At 50.6% G+C, this 18,317-nt stretch overlaps 1 protein-coding gene across 1 annotated transcript in view; it reads left to right on the top strand.

Annotated features, from left to right (window-relative positions):
* AGBL2 (AGBL carboxypeptidase 2) overlaps positions 1-18,317 on the top strand; it is a 986,768-nt gene that overhangs the window by 766,000 nt on the left and 202,451 nt on the right. Inside the window, exon 19 of the mRNA XM_086959752.1 lies at positions 7,853-8,074. Within this exon, the coding sequence (XP_086815878.1) occupies positions 7,853-8,074 (222 nt within the window). The remainder of the gene's footprint in view (positions 1-7,852; positions 8,075-18,317) is intronic.

An 18,317-nucleotide genomic window follows, 5' to 3' on the forward strand; every position in this document is an offset into this window, starting at 1 on the left:
ACAATGTCAATGCCCACTCACTCGAATGGAGTACTGACAACTGGAAAGGGCTGGAGTGGGGCCTTGATCTTCCTCCCACTCTTCCCACTTGCCTGGCAAGTTTCACATGTCCTGCAGTGAGCATCTGAGCTCCTGCACATCTGGGGCTAATGAAAGTGGATGACCAGCCTCTCGAAGGTCTTGGTCTGCCCCAGATGTTCTGTCAATGGCACATCATGAGCCAACCCTAGTAAGAAGGTTCCTAAGCACGGGGGTACCACCAGCACACGGGCTGACCCACGCTCAGCAACCTTAGGCTCGCTGCAAAGGAGGTCATTCCCCCAATAGATCAGATGTGGCCCTGACTGATCCCCTGCTGCCTGGGCTGCAGCCTGTCGCCGCAGCCTCTCAAGAGAAGGGCACATTCTCTGCTGTTCACAAAATTCCTCCCTGGTGGGCCCCCTTCCTGCTGCCAATGGGTCAGCTCAGACAGGTCCCTCAGTTCGGCGACTTGTTCCCCTGTAGGCTCCAGGGCAACCCCCTCAAGGTCTGCTCCCTCCTGGATCCTGGGAACCATGGGGGCCGGTTTCCTGCCCCCCTACCCGTTCTCTTTAATGGGCATGGGCCATGCTTTCAGGCTCCAGGTCCTTCTGAACATCCTGACTGGCTGCCATGGACAGAGTGGTCGCTCACGCACACTCAGGCAGACCCAACAGTTCCAAGTGAGATTTTCCCCCCACCGTAGCCCACGGAGAGTTCTCTAAATCGTTGCCCAACAGACAGTCTACCGGCATGGCTGACCTCATAGCTACTTGAAGAGTTCCTGAGACCTCCCCCACTCGAAGGGAACCTAAGCCACCTCACACTGGCTCTCAGAGTTGTCTGCTGACACCACTGGGCAGAATGCATGGGGGACAACCTGCTCTTTGGATACCAACCAGGAGCTGACAGCAGTCACACACACAGAGCCGCCATCCTATGGCCATTGATGGTCACCCACCGCATGTACTTCTTAGTGTTATCAGGCAGTGTGGGATTAGGGACCTTCTCAAAGTCTCCTAGCGAGACAAGGGTCAATTCTACAAGATCCCACCTGCTTTTGGCACCCATCTCCTCCCCTCCCAGGGCTTCACTGGCATTCTGTTGGGGGGGGGGTGCATAGGGTGGTGCGCTGGAGTCCCTCTGGGGACACTGGGGATCGTAATACCGGTGGCCCACTTGACCACACTTAAAACAAGTAAGAGGCACCTTCTGAACAGGCCTACCTGTTGGGGGCACTGGCGTCTTCTCAGGGGGAGGCTGGGACACCACTCCTTGGTTCCCTTGGGAATTACTTTGGGGCCCTCTTTGGAACTCTCTCTGTTTACCCCTGTCCCCCATGTTCTCTGCTGAGGACCCTGCCCACCTTTGGCAAAGTCTCCCACAGGACCCTCGCAAACCCGGGTGCTCACCCAGCGGTCCGCCTCCTCAGAAAGCTTTCTAGGGTGAGTTAGCTTGCTATCAATACGGACCTGGCGTAGCTCAGGAAAACAATTACTAGACAAGTGCTCCCATGCAAACAAATCATACAATTGCTCATAAATTTGCACCTTGTTACACTTTACCCAGCGATCCATTGCTCTGCAAACAAAAGACACATATTCAACCCAAGTGGTACCCTCTAACTTCTTACAGGTTCTAAATCTCTACCTGTACATTTCAGGGGTCAAACCATATCGCGTCATCAAGGCCTCTTTCATATGGACATACACCATCCTGCTCTCGTCAGGCAGATCCAACAGGGTATCCCTCCCATCACTCACAAAGCGTCCCCACAACCCCGCTCCCCAATCTTTCTCAGGGACCCCGTGGGACACCATGGCAACCTCATATGCAGCAAACCATTGCCCAATATCCTCACTCTTATGGAAATTGTTAGAAATGGGATCCCTGGCTGGCCAGGGTTTGCGCCAAAGTCAGTCAGAGACCACCACTCTAAGTCAGGGCAAGGGAGTTACACGCCAAGATAACCTCTGCTCACCCTCTAGGTAACATGATGCGAGCAGCAAGGCTAAACTTAGAGGCTATGTAGGTTAAGTATTTGCACGCGCACCCAGCAACAACACCCAAGGCCCACCACAAAGGAAACTCAACACAAGGTGATATATAAAAATAGCTTTTGTTTTATACCAAAACACATTAGATAAGAACACACACTTTACAATGTGCCAACAGGCATGTGCAGAATTTACAGGCGATAAGTACAAGACAGGGCCACTTAGTACTTGGTAGAATTAGCACTTGTAGGAATAATAATTAGCACATAGCACATATAATAATAATCACTGTAGCACAAAATAGAACATAAAGCACACAACCAGTAACCACTGCTAACAGGTAAGTACCACCTACGCAACCCTAACCACCTTAGGAAAAGGTCACGCAGGGAACCAGGACCTCGCTAGCAACACCTGTACTAGCAAGAACAACCACCTAAGTATCACCATACATTTAGGGGTATAGGCACATTACACATGATGCATCACAACACATTCAGAGGTGTAGGGAAGGAAAACACATGATGCAAAATATACATTAATTCATACATTCAGCGGTGTAAGAACAAGGCACATGACCCATCAAAACACATTCAGAGGTGCCGGGGAACACAATTGCGCAGAACTCACATAAGCCACCACATGTGGCAGTCCCTAGGCCAACTGGCCTTGCTGGGACTAGGACGCCCTGTGTCCCAATGTCAGGGCAGGCTGCAGGCAGCCAAGAACAAACCTAAACGGAGCAGCTGCCCACTAAGTGCTGGGCAGCTGGAGAATGGAGCCTGGCACCAGCGTGCCTCCTGGCTCTCCTCTGGGACTCACAATAAAACAACTGTGCGGCAAGAACCACGTGGGAGCCACTTAGGCACTGTAGGGATAAAACAATGGTGCCCCCCTGAGCCTCATGGGCTCTGGACTTAAATGTGCCTACTGGGGGAGCGGCCCGCTGCCAGCCGGGGCCGCTCGCTCACCCAAAATGCCCCCTTGGAGGCTCTCAGGGCTCGTAGTCTAGCTATGCCGCCGAGAGCCTCTTGGGCTCTGAAGAACTCAATGTCCCCGTCGTAGGAGTCCCCCACTGGGAACTCTGAACTCGCAACTGCCCGTGAACCTAGTGGACTCCAAGTAAACAAAATGCAGGTACCCCTTTAGCCAGGGGGGCGGGCACCGGCAATGTGCCCCGACGCCCCCCTCTGTACCAAACAACACCGGGCCCCACTCACCGGATGTCTGGGGGACGTCCCCTCCGGTCTGTCTCTTCTGGGGCGGCACCACTCTTCCCGGTGTGGGGCTGACGGAGGTCTCCTGCGCAGCCCGGTCCGTCACGCGCCAGGTAAGCTGCTAGCGGGGAACGGGGCTATTTTTACACAGGAGAGCCCCCGCTGGTGCTGATCTCTAGCCTGGTCCGCTCCTGAGACTGGAGCTGAGCAGGGCTGCCCGTGAGCTGGGGAACAGCTTCCTCCCGCCTGGGGGGAGCGGAAATGGAGCCCGCAAGGCTCTTCTTTGTCCCAGCCGGCCCCGCCCACCGTCAGGCGCGGGCGCCGGCTCCTCTCTCCCTCTCTTCTTGTGCTGCAAGGCGGGGTGGCACCCCTGTGGGCACGAGAATTGGGCTAAGTGCGGCGTGGGCAGCTGCGAAAAAGCAGCAAAAGGCAGGGTGGGCACCTGCTTTCCCCCACGCAAAATGCGGGCAAAGAACCGCTTAAAATAAATAAAAGCAAAAAGCGCTCCCAGGCCCTCGAGGTGAATGTAAAGCGCTGCCAGGCGCTTTGAGGAAAATCCAGCGCTCCCAAGCGCTTGAGGGGAACCAAAAAGTCCAGCAAAAGGTCCCTCAAGAAGTGTAGCAAGGTGGGGGGGCAAGGCTGAGCCCAGGGGCCAGCTCACTGGTCCCTCCAGCAGGAAGGTGGCCCCAGTGGCGGTTCCTCCTGGCGCCCAGTAGCAGCAGCCCCCTCAGTCAAGATCAGGAACAGAAAGAACAGTTTGTAAGGGGACACAGCCCCTTTTTATACACAGTATTCCTTTGTCTTTGCTCAGAGTGAGGGGAAAAACCAGTCGCAGCTGGTTTGTGAGCACTCTTGATGTGCTCAGCTTCTCACTCTATTCACTGGCAGGGCTAGGGACATTAGACGCACCACAGGGGGCGGAGCCAGCATTGTGTGGGGAAAGCCCAGCCCTATTCAGGACCCAGGTTCACTCCTCCCCAGCCATCAGCATGCTAATCTCCACACTCACCACCGGGCAGACCCATCCAGACTCCTGGAGCCAGGCTCACCAACCAGCTCCAGCCAATCACACGCCACCACATTCACTGCACAGACAGGCACACTTCTAGAAGTGGCACTTCCATATTAGACACAAACATGCTGCACGCATCATAGCGCAGCATTCAATCACACGAGTCCGCACATACCAAACTCGAGCCTGCACTCCCCACACATCAGGAACTAACATTCCCCATGCATTCCTATGGGAGGGCAGGCCAACCTTACTCCACGTACTCAGAGTGCGCACGCTCTTTCCACTGGGACACAGTGAAAGTGCGCAGAAACCAAAAATCACTACCACCAATTCACATTCAAAAAGCAAAAAGTTTAGGGGTGAACCTGCCATTAGGGCTAAGTCCAACAGAAATCCTTGATGATATCCTTGGGTATGTAAATTCTACTCTTGGTAGGTACTAAAGGTATGCTGCCACCAGAGGGGGAGACCTCTAAACTCTTAGCCTTGATCTCCAGCTCCCTCAATACTCTCTGATGCTCAGGTTTTATTTTCTCAAGTTCAAATGCCAATCTGTTATTCTCAATATCCAACATCTTACTCTCTAGTGTACTTCTGACCTTCTAATTTGGCCATCTCCAAACTATACTTCCTATCTCTCTCCCTGTCCTCCATCTCTTCTGTAGACAGGCCCTTTGAGGACACACTAGTACCTGGACTGCAAAGTGCTTTATCTCCCACTAAATCCACCTAGTCATCCTGCTGCCCTCCAGCATTCTCTCCCTCATTCCAGGCGGACTCTCTTGCTTCTAACCAGGCCTTAAGGGCCTTCTGATAATCCTCCTTCCTAGAAAAACCCACAACAGGGGTGGTGAATCGCTTGCAAAAAGACTTTAGCTGTTTGGCAGTGTAGGTTTCTAAGCTGTCTTCCTCAAAGATGAGATCCTCAGAAGCATTGGACGTTGGCCTACCCATTGTAGATATAACTGGCAATTACAATCAACAATAGAACAAAATCAAACCGTATGTGGTTGCCTCTAGGCCTACACTCACTAGTAGCGTACACCAGTTATTGTATGTGGATCATAAATGCAAGTCCTGATCCCACCGCTGTCCAGTAATGTTAGAAATGGGGATCTCTAGTTGGCAGCGGTTGGCGCCGAGGTCCAAATAGGGATCCTTCTTCCTAAGTCAGAGTAAGGGGGCTACACCCTTTGATAACCCCTGCTCGACCCATGTTGTAACGTAGCATGAGCAGACAGGCCTATCTCAGAGGCAGTGTGTGAACCGTTTATGACCATACACAATAACGCAGGAAGAACGCTACAAACGGACACCACAAGCAGTTATAGAAAAATAGTTATCTTTATATAAACAGAATATGAGGTTTAAAAGCCCTCAAGGAGCTACAATGCACATAATGACAGATTCACTTCAAAAGCAATAAAGGCACTCAAAAAGCGTGTGGAACGAACTAAGTTTGAGGCCGGGGTCCACGTGACCCGGTGGTGCACAATGTACCTGAGATTTAAGGGGGCACAGCATGCAGCCTCACAAGGAAGCCGCGGTGATGACAGGCGGACTCGCAGCGGTCACAGCTCCCAGCTATAGCGGTCCGCGGCATGCACTCACGATAATCCTGGGACGGGGCTTAAAGGCGGGCACCTAGCAGCACACGCAGGTGATAACAAGATCCTTGAAGTGGTGACTAGTGCGGCACTCAGCGGCACAGCTCCTCAGCTGCAGTGGCCCACAATAGCGATTGCAATGATTCTCTGCGGACGGCAAATGCGTGCACTCACCTGCACAGTTCCTCAGCTGCAGCGGCCCACAATAGGGATAGCGATGATTCTCGCAGGACGGCAAATGCGGGCACTCAGCGGCACAGCTGCTCTGCTGCAGTGGCCCACAATAGCGATAGTGATAATTCTCGTAGGATGGCAAATGCGGGCACTCAGCGGCACAGCTCCTCAGCTGCAGCAGCCCACAATAGCGATATCGATGATTTTGGTAACACAGGCAAATGCGGGCTCTCAGCGTCCACAGCTCCTCAGCTGCGGCGGCCCACAATAGCGATAGTGATGATTTTGGTAACACGGGCAAATACGGGCTCTCAGCGGCAACAGCTCCTCAGCTGAGGTGGCCCGCAATAACGATGACTTTCAGCCAGCGTTCCCCGCAGTAGAACCAGAAGCTCTGGAATTCTCAACAGAGGCCTCACCTGCGAGTAGAATCCCCCTCAAATAGGAATCCGGACGGCTGATGGGTGAAGTCTAATGTCCCTGAGACTTCAGGAGGAGGCAAGCTCAATTTAGGCCCTTGGGTAGTTGCTTCAGCAAGAAGGATGGAAGTTCCGTTCCTTCTAGTTACACGGACAGAGGTTTGTCTTGACATCCAGAAGTAACACCCTGTGTAGGGATTTTAGCACAGATCTTTATACCCCAAAAGTCTTTGTTCCCAAAAAGTCACAAATCACTGAACCAGTTTGGTGTCGTCCTGGAGCACTTTATTTACGAGGCTGTATCCTGCCTTTCAGGAAGAGGGGGTCTGCCATCAGACGCACAGTGGGAGGTGGAGCCATCATTCACCTTGCCAGCTACAGCCCTGCTCAGATCAAAGGGTCATACCTCCCCATACTCCAACTGAAGATCTCTCCATTCAATCCAGGTCAGGCTCAGCCTGCTCTGACCTTCCAAAACCAGACAGCCAATACACATAACAGCAGAGCACGCTAGAAGGTTTAGGCAAGAAAATACCTACTTCCTAAAAGTGGTATTTTCAATCACAAAATATAAAAATAATCGTCACTAAAAGATGCACTTTAATATTTGGAGCTCAGGCATAATAAATTCGACTTTCCTATCATGTTCCTTGGGTCAATTAGGATTACACCAATATATACAGTCAATTTACAATAGGGAGCATTTGCGCTGTGGCACTGAATGGCAGTGGCACAGTGCCCAGAGCATCTAACATCAGCAAACACAGAGGAGTTAAAAGCGAAAAATGGAAGGGAGACCAACGCCAATGGTGCCAGGTCTAACAGGGCCCATTGTTTTGATTGGACATTGAGATTATTGTGTGCATTCACTTCTGAATTCCAACCTCTCTACCACTTCCTGCAGTAACATTAGACTGCTCCCCCTCGCTGAGCCTTGATTGACTCAAGTGTACGAAGGGAGACCCACGCCAATGGCGCCAGGTCTAACAGGGCCCATTGTTTTGATTGGACATTGAGATGATTGTGTGTATTCACCTCTCTTCCACTTCCTGCAGTAACATTAGCCTGCTCCCCCTCGCTGAGCCTTGATTGACTCAAGTGTACGAAGGGAGTAACTTCATTTAGAGTGCTGCTTTTATGGTCCTCAGACACCAGTGATGAAGAAAAGGGCCCCCCACAGACAATGGCCAGTAACCACTGCGTGATTTGGTTATTTATCACTCCTTCTTGTCACTTAGTGGTCCTTTGTGGCACAAAAGGGTTGCTGGACTCTTCTGGTTTGGTTGACGCTAGGCCGAGTATTGTTCATTTGTTCTTCTCACATGCTCTAGTTTGTATTCTTTTCTCTGTGTCACAAGTGGAGGACGCCATTTTACCTCAAATATGTGCAATGTTCATTTTACAGATTCTATTCCAGCAGCCAGTGATACTTTTTGTCATCGTCACCTGCCATTGAGATCACAACTCCAGCAACCTGGGCAGCACCACCCCCTCGTGATAACTGTGATTCAGCATCCGAGAAAGGCTGCGTCATCTAGACAGACTGTGTCACCCATCAAACAGCACCCACCCCCCTTTGATCCTCTGCTGAGCCAGCCAGGAGTGACTAACCAAGTGTCTAAGAAAGGTATGTCACCTGTGTGTGTGTGTGACCGTGTGTGGATGGATTTTCTCTACGGTGGATTATCACTACTGTGGATGGATTATCTTCACTGTGGATGTATGGATTAGCTCTACTGTGGATGGATGGATTATCTCTACTGTGGATGGATGGATTATCTCTACTGTGCATGGATGGATTCTCTCTGCTGTGGATGGATGATCTCTACTGTGGATAGATTATCTCTACTGTGTATGGCTTATCTCTACTGTTGGTGTATTATCTCTACTGTGGATGGATGGATTACTGTGGATGGATGGATTATCTCTACTGTGGATGGTTGGATTATCTCTACTGAGGATGGATGGATTATCTCTACTGTGGATGGAGTATCTCTACTGTGGATGGATGGAGTATCTACTGTGGATGAATGGATTATCTCTACTGTGGATGGATTATCTCTACTGTGGATGGATGGATTATCAAATTTAAAATTTAAAATCTTTATTTCGATCAATTGATCATAAAAGCTATACAACAGTTAATCATCATTAAAATGATTATTATTATTATTTTTTTTTTAAATGTTAAAACAAGAGTGACAGTGTATCAAAAACGAGAGATTTTCAGTGGTCCCCTGCCATCTTTACATGTCGGGTTCTGGCATACCACATTGCTGTTAAAAATTAGGCCAGGACAAACACCGTTGACGGGGATAAGTCTGTTTTTAAAACTCTAAATGCAGGAAGGAAAGTTCTGAATCCCAAGTTTCTCAATAGTGGGAGCAACCAGTATCGTCTGATTTTGAGGTAGGATGGGCAAAAAAAGATGACATGAACTTCACTCTCTTTAGTATGAGCACAAGCAGGGCATAACTCGGTAGACGGCTGTCCCGCCCACGCTCTAGTGAAAGTCTTTAGGGGAAGAGTCCCATACCTCTATTGCAAGAAAAGTTTCCTTGTTAAAATAGGAGCCATTACATCCAAAACGCTTTCGAAATTGTATAAGTCTTTATTTACAATAAAGGCATATGTCAGAGAACCCTCTCGAGCACTGGCCAGGACTCGGGTAAGCATTTTATCATAATATACTCTGGAGAGTGCTTTCCTTGAAATCCTGATACTTGTGCTTTCTGGGTGTGACCACAGTTCTGGTAATCCGAGGGTCTCACATGTTGTCTTAATGTAATTTAGCCAAGGTATCTTGGCAGCGTTAGGTAGAGTTAAAATTCCAGCAGCTCAGATCGATAGGAAGTGAGGTCCTGGCTGCTCCAAATGCGGTGCCAGAATGTTATAGGCTTTAGCCCTAGTTCCTCTCCGATGGGCCTCAGAGCCAAATCCAGTCTCAGGGGCAGGAGTGGAGTACTTGGTGGTAGGGCAGTGAGCTGTCTTATAAATGTATTTTCCGTCACCTGTAGGTTGGAAGATGACGTGTGGCCCCACAACTCCCCCCCTTAGATAACACCGCCCCGAGCCTGCATTTTATAAATTTGGATAGCGGGGGACAAAGGGCGGAAAGTTGACTTTGACGCAATTCTCATGATGCCCCCCGCCTTCTGGGCTAACCTCATATTGGCTTTTGTTTGGTGGGCCCCCCACGTCAAGTTTTGATTTAGCGTTAACCCCAAATACTCTATGGTGTGTATCCTTTCCAGACGCACAGAACCGAGTAGGGGATTTGGGCGCTTTGGGGACTTGGGATTTAAAATCATAAATTTAGTTTTTTGGGGGTTAATTTTGAGGCCCCTTTCTGTGCAGAAGTCCTGGAAGCCATCGAGCACCCTCTGTATGCCCATCGGGGTTTTAGATAGCAGCAGGGTGTCGTCCGCAAACATAATGGCGGGCACCCGGCTGCCAGTCAGTTTTGGGGCGTCGGTGTTGGCAATCCCGGTCAGGTGTGAGATTACCCTGTTCACAAAGAGGCAGAACAGGGTAGGTGCGAGCACACAACCCTGCCTCACCCCTCTGCGAACGGGGAATCTTTCAGTCAGTTTTCCACTTCTCCCACATCTGACCCTTGCGAAGTTGTTGTGGTGTAGTTTCATTAAAATCACAAGGATGTCTTTTGGGACACCTAGTTCTATCATTACCTCCCACAATTTTGCTCTTGGCACTAAGTCGAAGGCGGCACGCAGGTCCACAAAGACCGTATATAGGGTGCCGCCCTCGATAAGTGCCCTCCTCCAATATATGAAATTTAATCTAAATACTTGGGTCAATTGTGGAAACACCCCTCCTGAATCCAGCCTGGTATGGGCTGAGAGTGTCCGTTTCCTCCAGCCAATTCTGCAAGCGATTCAGTATTAATCTACCAAAAAGCTTCTGTGAGACATCTATCAGGCTTATGGGGCGATAGTTGGCTGGGAGCAGAGGGGATCCCTTTTTGAATATAGGGACCACCTCTGCGCCCAGCCAAGTATCTGGAACCTCCATGCCCCCAAGCACCGCATTAAATATCAGCAATAGATACGGTGCCCATATCTCTGGTTCCTGTTTGAAAAGGTCTCCAGGGACCCCATCCAACCCCGGTGCTTTACCTCCTGCCAGCCCCTCAATTGCGGCACGGACTTCTTTTAACAAGAATGGATCACCCTCCTGACCAGTCATAGCAATGCTGTTAGGATTGGTCTGGGGCGTTCCCTCCATTGAGTATAGGGATTGATAATGTTCCTGCCATAAGGCAGGGGCAATATTGGGTTCAATAGCAGAGGGGAGATCCTCTGACCCGTGGTTAACCACTCGCCAAAATTTACGAGAATCTTTATTGGCTAGTGCCTCAGACAGATCTTCCTAATGCTTTTGGTCCCATTCGGCCTTGGCATTTGCCAACAGTGTCCTGTAGGCCCGTCTTTTCCCTTGTATTATCTCGCGGCATCCGTGAGCCTTAATTACAGATAAAGGTTCTCGTTTTGATTCCCGGCATGCGGCATTGTACCAGGATTTTTTGTTTAACGCACTGGTTTTTAATGGCGCTTCTGCGAATAGGTCTAACTGTAGTGTGTTTATTAGTTCTTTATGGGTTTGTCCCAGTGATTCTAGATTCCCTCGGTCATCTAGTTTATCGGCAAGACCAAATGCCTTTTCAAGTACTGGAATTATTCTGGCGTAGAGCCTAGATAGTTTTACGTCATTTGTTGCCAGCTTCCCACACCTCACTCTCCTCCTATTGTTCTCTAGGAGTAGCCCAGTGGTTGCATTTCCGTTATCCGAACCCGTTTCCTCTATACCTGGAATGGCATATTCAAGTATGAGGGCGTTGTGGTCACTATCCTCTCTACTCAGTACCCTAAAATCAATTATTCGAGTCCAGTTTGATATTTGGACTAGAATATAATCTAGTCTGGATTCACTGCCTGGTTTGTTGAAAGTACATTTACAGGGGTTGTCTGATTTTGTACGCCCATTGCATGCTCCTAAACCATAATTGAGGGTCAATGCTGTAATTTGTAATGCAAGGGGTGTCCAGGCTCTTGGTGGGGGAGCCACCATGTCTGGTATCAGGCAACTAGCATCCTCCTCTAGGGAAGGTCCATCAAGCAAGCCAGGGAGTGGCTCGTAGTGGGAATTGAGGTCTCCTGCTACCAAATGCGGGAGATCCCTTGGGACATCGCTCAGGAAGGCTGAGAGATCCTCGATCGTTTTCGATTCCCCTGATATAGGCACGGGTCTCGAGTAAACATTTATGACCAACAACTTAACCAGATTTGGCCATTCTAGGAGGACGGGTAAAATGTCCTCAGAATCCTTGACTAAACACCTAGCCTTGCAACCCAGGTGGGAGGCAATCAATGTTGCCAACCCTCCTGACGGACGTCCCTTGCCCCCCCATTTAGCTTTTTTTGAAAAAACTTCGAAACCTGGGCACGTGAACTCCTCTCTTGCCCAGGTTTCCTGGAAAAGGCAGATTCCTTTTGAGCTGATGAATGACAGCCAATCGGGACATTCGATTTTATTGCCAATACCCGCTACGTTCCATGAAATTATGTTGAGCGCAGCGGGCCTTGGAGGTGATAGCTCGGTGTTAAACAGGATGTTCTCTGTGGGGGCGAGAGTAGGATTTGCCATTAAAGTTTGTGGCAATTCTCCTTGTTCAACCTCTGAGTTGGTAGTATTGTCCCCTATGTCAACTATACGACTAGGGTGGTCTTGGAAATGGTTTAGAGTGTCGGGAGTGGTTTTTAATTGTATTTGTGACCGGAGTTGATCTCCGGTGGTAGGTCTATCCTCATCATAATTTGCTATAGCAGGGTGGTCCACCGCCCTTATGTTCGGATCAACCAGTCAATCAACCATTTCCAGGGTGCTATACCTATTTGAAATTGGAAGGTAGGCTGGGTGATGCAATCTATGTGGGCCAGGGACTCCTCTCGGTCTGCCACCCCATCCCCCTCTCCTTCTGGTGCTGTACTCCCACCCCTCCCCCTCTTCATGTAATGGTGGGTATTCAGGGAGCGTGTTCCTATGGTAATGAGGCTCCCTTCTCCCTACACTGTTGCTTTCCCACTCTTCCAATAACTCCTGATGGTACCCCCATCTAGGATCTTCAGATAGATAGATACTTGATGGGTAGAAGAACGAGAGGGGTAGAGCCTGGATTAAGTTCCCTTGGTCGTCCGGGGCCCAGCTACAAATGTACGAGGGTGTCCTTGGATCCCTAAAGCTGACCACGATGCAATCACCCCTTCAGAGCCGCCTCAAACGCCCACCATCAACTCATCAGAGAAACGAGGAAAAAAGCGATTGAAGACAGAATCTCCACCCACGCACACAAGAGCAAGGAACTCTTCAGCATCATCAAGGAGTTCGCCCAACCCACCAGCGAGTCTACCGACATCCCTCCCTCACAAGACCTCTGCGACAAACTCAGCATCTTTTTCCACCACAAAATCAAGAGCATCTACGACAACTTCGACAAAGACAACCAACACACTGAACCCTCACCAACCACCCCGACACCCGGAAACCAGCGATTGATGACTGGACAGCCCTCACCACCGAAGACACACTTAAGACAATGAAGTCAATCCACTCAGGGGCCCCCACGGACCCCTGCCCCCACCGCATCTTCAACAGAGCCGCCACACCATCGCACCCATGCTCCGCCAAACCATCAACCGCTCCCTGGCGACCGCCTCGTTCCCCGACGACTGGAAACACGCCGAGGTCAACCCCCTCCTAAAGAAACCCTCAGCGGACCCCACCGACCTCAAAAACTACAGACCCATCTCCCTGCTCCCGTTCCCAGCGAAAGTCATCGAGAAAGCCATCAACAGCCAACTTGCCACATTCATTGAAGAACACAACATCCTCGACTCCTCCCAATCAGGCTTCAGAAAAAACCACAGTACGGAAACCGCCCTCCTCGCCGCAACAGACGACATCCGCACCTTACTGGACAAAGGAGAAACAGTAGCCCTCATCCTCCTCGACCTATCAGCGGCGTTCGACACAGTCTCCCACCGCACCCTAATACGCAGACTCTACGATGCAGGAATCCAGGACAAGGCCCTCGACTGGATCTGCTCCTTCCTCTCCGGCAGGACGCAGCGGGTCAGACTCCCCCCTTTCCTCTCGGACCCCACACCGATCACCTGCGGAGTCCCCCAGGGCTCCTCCCTCAGCCCGACGCTCTTCAACGTCTACATGGCTCCACTTGCCCCCATCGTCAGAACCTACGAACTCAACATCATGTCATATGCAGACGACACCCAGCTCATCCTCTCCCTATCCAACGAGCCCAACACCGCCAGATGCAACTTTCGAGAAGGCATGGAAGCCGTTGCCAAATGGATGAAAAACAGCTGCCTTTAACTAAACACCAACAAAACAGAAGTACTCATCATGGGCCCAAACCCCGACGCCTGGAGCGACACCTGGTGGCCCACCGCCCTCGGAAACCCGCCAACCCCCACAGACCACGCACGCAACCTGGGAATCATCCTGGACTCCGAGCTCAAAATGGACCGCCAGATCAACTCTGTCTCATCTTCCTGCTTCCACACCCTCCGCCTCCTTCGTAAGACCTTCAAATGGATCCCCCTCGAACACCGAAAGACAGTCACTCACGCCCTGGTCACCAGCAGACTCGACTACGGCAACGCACTCTACGCCGGAATAAACAAAAACCTCATCCGCAAGCTACAGAACATGCAGAACGCCGCCGCAAGACTGGTCCTCAACCTGCCAAAACACTGCCACATATCCCAGCACCTGCTCACACTCCACTGGCTCCTCGTCGAGGCGAGAATCACCTTTAAGATGCTCACCCACGCACACAAGGCCCTCCACGGCACCGGACCAGCATACCTGAACAGCCGACTCAAATTCCACGCACCCCAAAGGACCCTACTATCAGCCCAGCTTTCCTACGCCGTGGTCCCCCGCACCAGAAAGACCAGATCGGGAGGCCGCTCCTTCTCCTTCCTCGCGGCCAAAGCATGGAACTCCCTTCCGCTCCACCTCAGACAGACAACATCGCTCCCCATCTTCGCAAGAAACCTCAAAACCTGGCTCTTCGACAGACCCCCTCCTTGATGGAATGGAACCTGCACCCCCCCCACCCCCCACCCCTAGCGCCTTGAGACCCTTACGGGTGAGTAGTCGCGCTTTAACAAACTCCTGATTGATTGATTGATTGTCTTTCTCAGGTTACCCACCCAGGCGACGCGTCTCACCAGGAGTACATCGCTAGTTTTTCCTTGCGGGAGGGGTCTGTATATGGACAGCCAGTTAATGACTTTGTTTTCAAGCGAGGTTGTCATCTCAATGGAGTTGGGAGATAGTTCAGGCACTCCTGCCAAAATCACTGTGTAGGAGGACGCCTCCGGAGGTAAGTTTACGGGTTTAGGTTTTCGAGTATTGGTCTGGATGTTGTCCAGGGGCCTCGTAGCACTCTTAACTCTGTCTGGGGGATCGGACTTATGTGTGGGTTTGCTTGTTGTGTTTGGAGTCGTAGGGGTTGGTGTCTGACTTTGTATGGGGGATTGAGTTGATATGGATGGTATAGTTTTGTTTACACTAGCAGGGGCTTGCATCGTCTTGTTTTGGTTGGGTATGGTTTTTATATTTTGCAAGGTGGGAGGACCAGTTTTCTTCATCAGGATTGTATGATCTATACTCTTTTTAAGCATGCTATCTGACCCTATTTTGGTGCCCTTGGTTTCTGACTTAAGACTATCTGCCAGCTGGACTGTTGATTTCTCGATATTGACCAGCCTTGCTTCGATCTTTATCAGTCGGGCTTCCAAGGGGCTTAAGAGTGACCTGATAATTGTGCCTATATCTGCAAGAGTAATATCCTCATTTGTGGAGTCTATGGAGATATCAGCTTGGTGGAGGAGTGGGTCTGTAGGTCGAGAGGCAGTTTTTCTAGTTTTCCTGGTATTCATGGGTGGTTGTCCCGGAGTGTTACCACCAAGGGTACCAGCGTCACCCACAAGTTTGGGCTCTGATGTTTTTAACTTACTGCCTCCTTTGGTTTGCCCTCCTTTCTTCTTTTTTTGAATGGCTCCCTCCCTTGCCCCTCTCTGTAATTCTGGGGTATTCTCAGTAATGCAGGGGGTAGCCAGGTCCTTACTAGAGGCTGGGGGTGGCACAGATGATATGCGAGTCATCGGTAAGGTCATGAGGCTCATGTCCTCTAGGTCCTTAGAGCTCACCATGGTTAGATCTATGTTGGAGGCAGAGTGGGTTCTCTCAGGACCATTCTGGATGTTACCATGAGGTTCTGGCCTTTCTTCCGGTGTCTTAGCCAGAGCCATTGGCCCCATTGATGATCTCCTCACCCAGTCAATCTCTTGAGAGATGCGTCGTTCTAGCACGGAGATTTCATCTATCAGCAATGAGCCAGCTTTAACAAAATAATTATCAATAATACCTTTGGGAACTCCAACTCCGGCCAATGCGGTTTTACTTCTCGTTTCCCTGGTGGTCATCGTTGGATCCCGGTGGGCCAAGTCCGTTGAAAAGTGAGGTGATAGTACTGGGCCGGCCAGGGGGAGTTGCCCGGGCCCGGTCTCTCCGGTCCTCGAACGGCCTCAAACGGCCCACCCTTTGCCCGGGCTTTGCTCCGCGCTTTGCCCCGTGAGCGTCACGCTAGCGCGTCCGGCGCAGTCTGTTTAAAACGGGAGGTGGGCGGGAAGAGGACCAGCTGTGGCGAGTCTCCAGACGCAACGCCCGCTGGTCCTCGCAGTCCCGCAGGGGTTGGACGTCGCTGCAGGCTCCTCTCGCTGTTGTTGGTAGTCCTGTGATAATTCGGTAGCTCGAGCGGCTCCCGCGAAGCGGGGGCCGCGAGAAGTAGGCAGAGTCTGCTGGGTCAATGAGGGATTTCGCCAGAAGTCGGACAGGCAGAAAGTTAGCCCGTCCCGCAGCACACACAGCACCCAAGCCCTCCGGAGATTTATCCGAGCGGGAGGAGGGCGGGAAGAGGACCAGCTGTGGCGAGTCTCCAGACGCAACGCCCGCTGGTCCTCGCAGTCCCGCAGGGGTTGGGTGTCGCTGCAGGCTCCTCTCGCTGTTGTTGGTAGTCCTATGATAATTCGGTAGCTCAAGCAGCACCCGCGAAGCGGGGGCCGCGAGAAGTAGGCAGAGTCTGCTAGGTCAATGAGGGATTTCGCCAGAAGTCGGACAGGCAGAAAGTCAGCCCGTCCCGCAGCACACACAGCACCCAAGCTCTCCGCAGATTTATCCGAGCAGGAGGGGGGCGGGAAGAGGACCAGCTGTGGCGAGTCTCCAGACGCAACGCCCGCTGGGCCTCGCAGTCCCGCAGAGGTTGGGCGTCACTGCAGGCTCCTCTCGCTGTTGTTAGTAGTCCTGTGATAATTCGGTAGCTTGAGCGGCACCCGCGAAGCGGGGGCCGCGAGAAGTAGGCAGAGTCTGCTGGGTCAATGAGGGATTTCGCCAGAAGTCGGACAGGCAGAAAGTCAGCCCGTCCCGCAGCAGATTATCTCTACTGAGGATGGATGGATTATCTCTACTGTGGATGGATGGATTATCTCTACTGTGGATGGATTATCTCTACTGTGGATGGATGGATTATCTACTGTGGATTAATGGATTATCTCTACTGTGGATGGATGGATTATCTCTACTGTGGATGGATTATCTCTGCTGAGGATGGATGGATTATCTCTACTGTGGATGGATGGATTATCTCTACTGTGGACGGATTATCTCTGCTGTGGATGGATGGATTATCTCTACAGAGGATGGATGGATTATCTCTACTGTGGATGGATGGATTATCTCTACTGAGGATGGATGGATTATCTCTACTGTGGATGGATGGATTATCTCTACTGTGGATGGATGGATTATCTACTGTGGATGAATGGATTATCTCTACTGTGGATGGATAATCTCTACTGTGGATGATGGATTGTCTACTGTGGATGAATGGATTATCTCTACTGTGGATGGACGGATTACCTCTACTGTGGACGGATTATCTCTACTGTGGATGGATGGATTATCTCTACTGTGTATGGATTATCTCTATGGTGGGTGTATTATCTCTACTGTGTATGGATGGAGTATCTCTACTGTGGATGGATGGATTATCTCTTCTATGGATGGATTATCCCTACTGTGGATGGATGGATTATCTCTACTGTGGACGGATTATCTCTACTGTGGATGGATGGATTACCTCTACTGTGGATGGGTGGATTAGCTCTACTGTGGACGGATTATCTCTGCTGTGGATGGATGGATTATCTCTACTGTGGATGGATGGATTATCTCTACTGAGGATGGATGGATTATCTCTACTGAGGATGGATGGATTAGCTCTACTGTGAATGGATGGATTATCTCTACTGTGGATGGATGGATTAGCTCTACTGTGGACGGATTATCTCTGCTGTGGATGGATGGATTATCTCTACTGAGAATGGATGGATTATCTCTACTGTGGATGGATGGATTATCTCTATTGAGGATGGATATATTATCTCTACTTTGGATGGATGGATTATCTCTACTGTGGATGGATTATATCTACTGCGGATGGATGGATTATCTCTACTGTGGATGGATGGATTATCTACTTTGAATGAATGGATTATCTCTACTGTGGATGGATGGATTATCTCTAATGTGGACAGATTATCTCTGCTGAGGATGGATGGATTATCTCTACTGTGTATGGATGGATTATCTCTACTGTGGACGGATTATCTCTGCTGAGGATGGATGGATTATCTCTACTGTGGATGGATGGATTATCTCTACTGTGGATGGATTATCTCTGCTGTGGATGGATGGATTATCTC

This window comes from Lissotriton vulgaris, chromosome 2_2, assembly GCF_964263255.1.
Source record: "Lissotriton vulgaris chromosome 2_2, aLisVul1.2, whole genome shotgun sequence".
NCBI classification, from domain to species: domain Eukaryota; kingdom Metazoa; phylum Chordata; class Amphibia; order Caudata; family Salamandridae; genus Lissotriton; species Lissotriton vulgaris.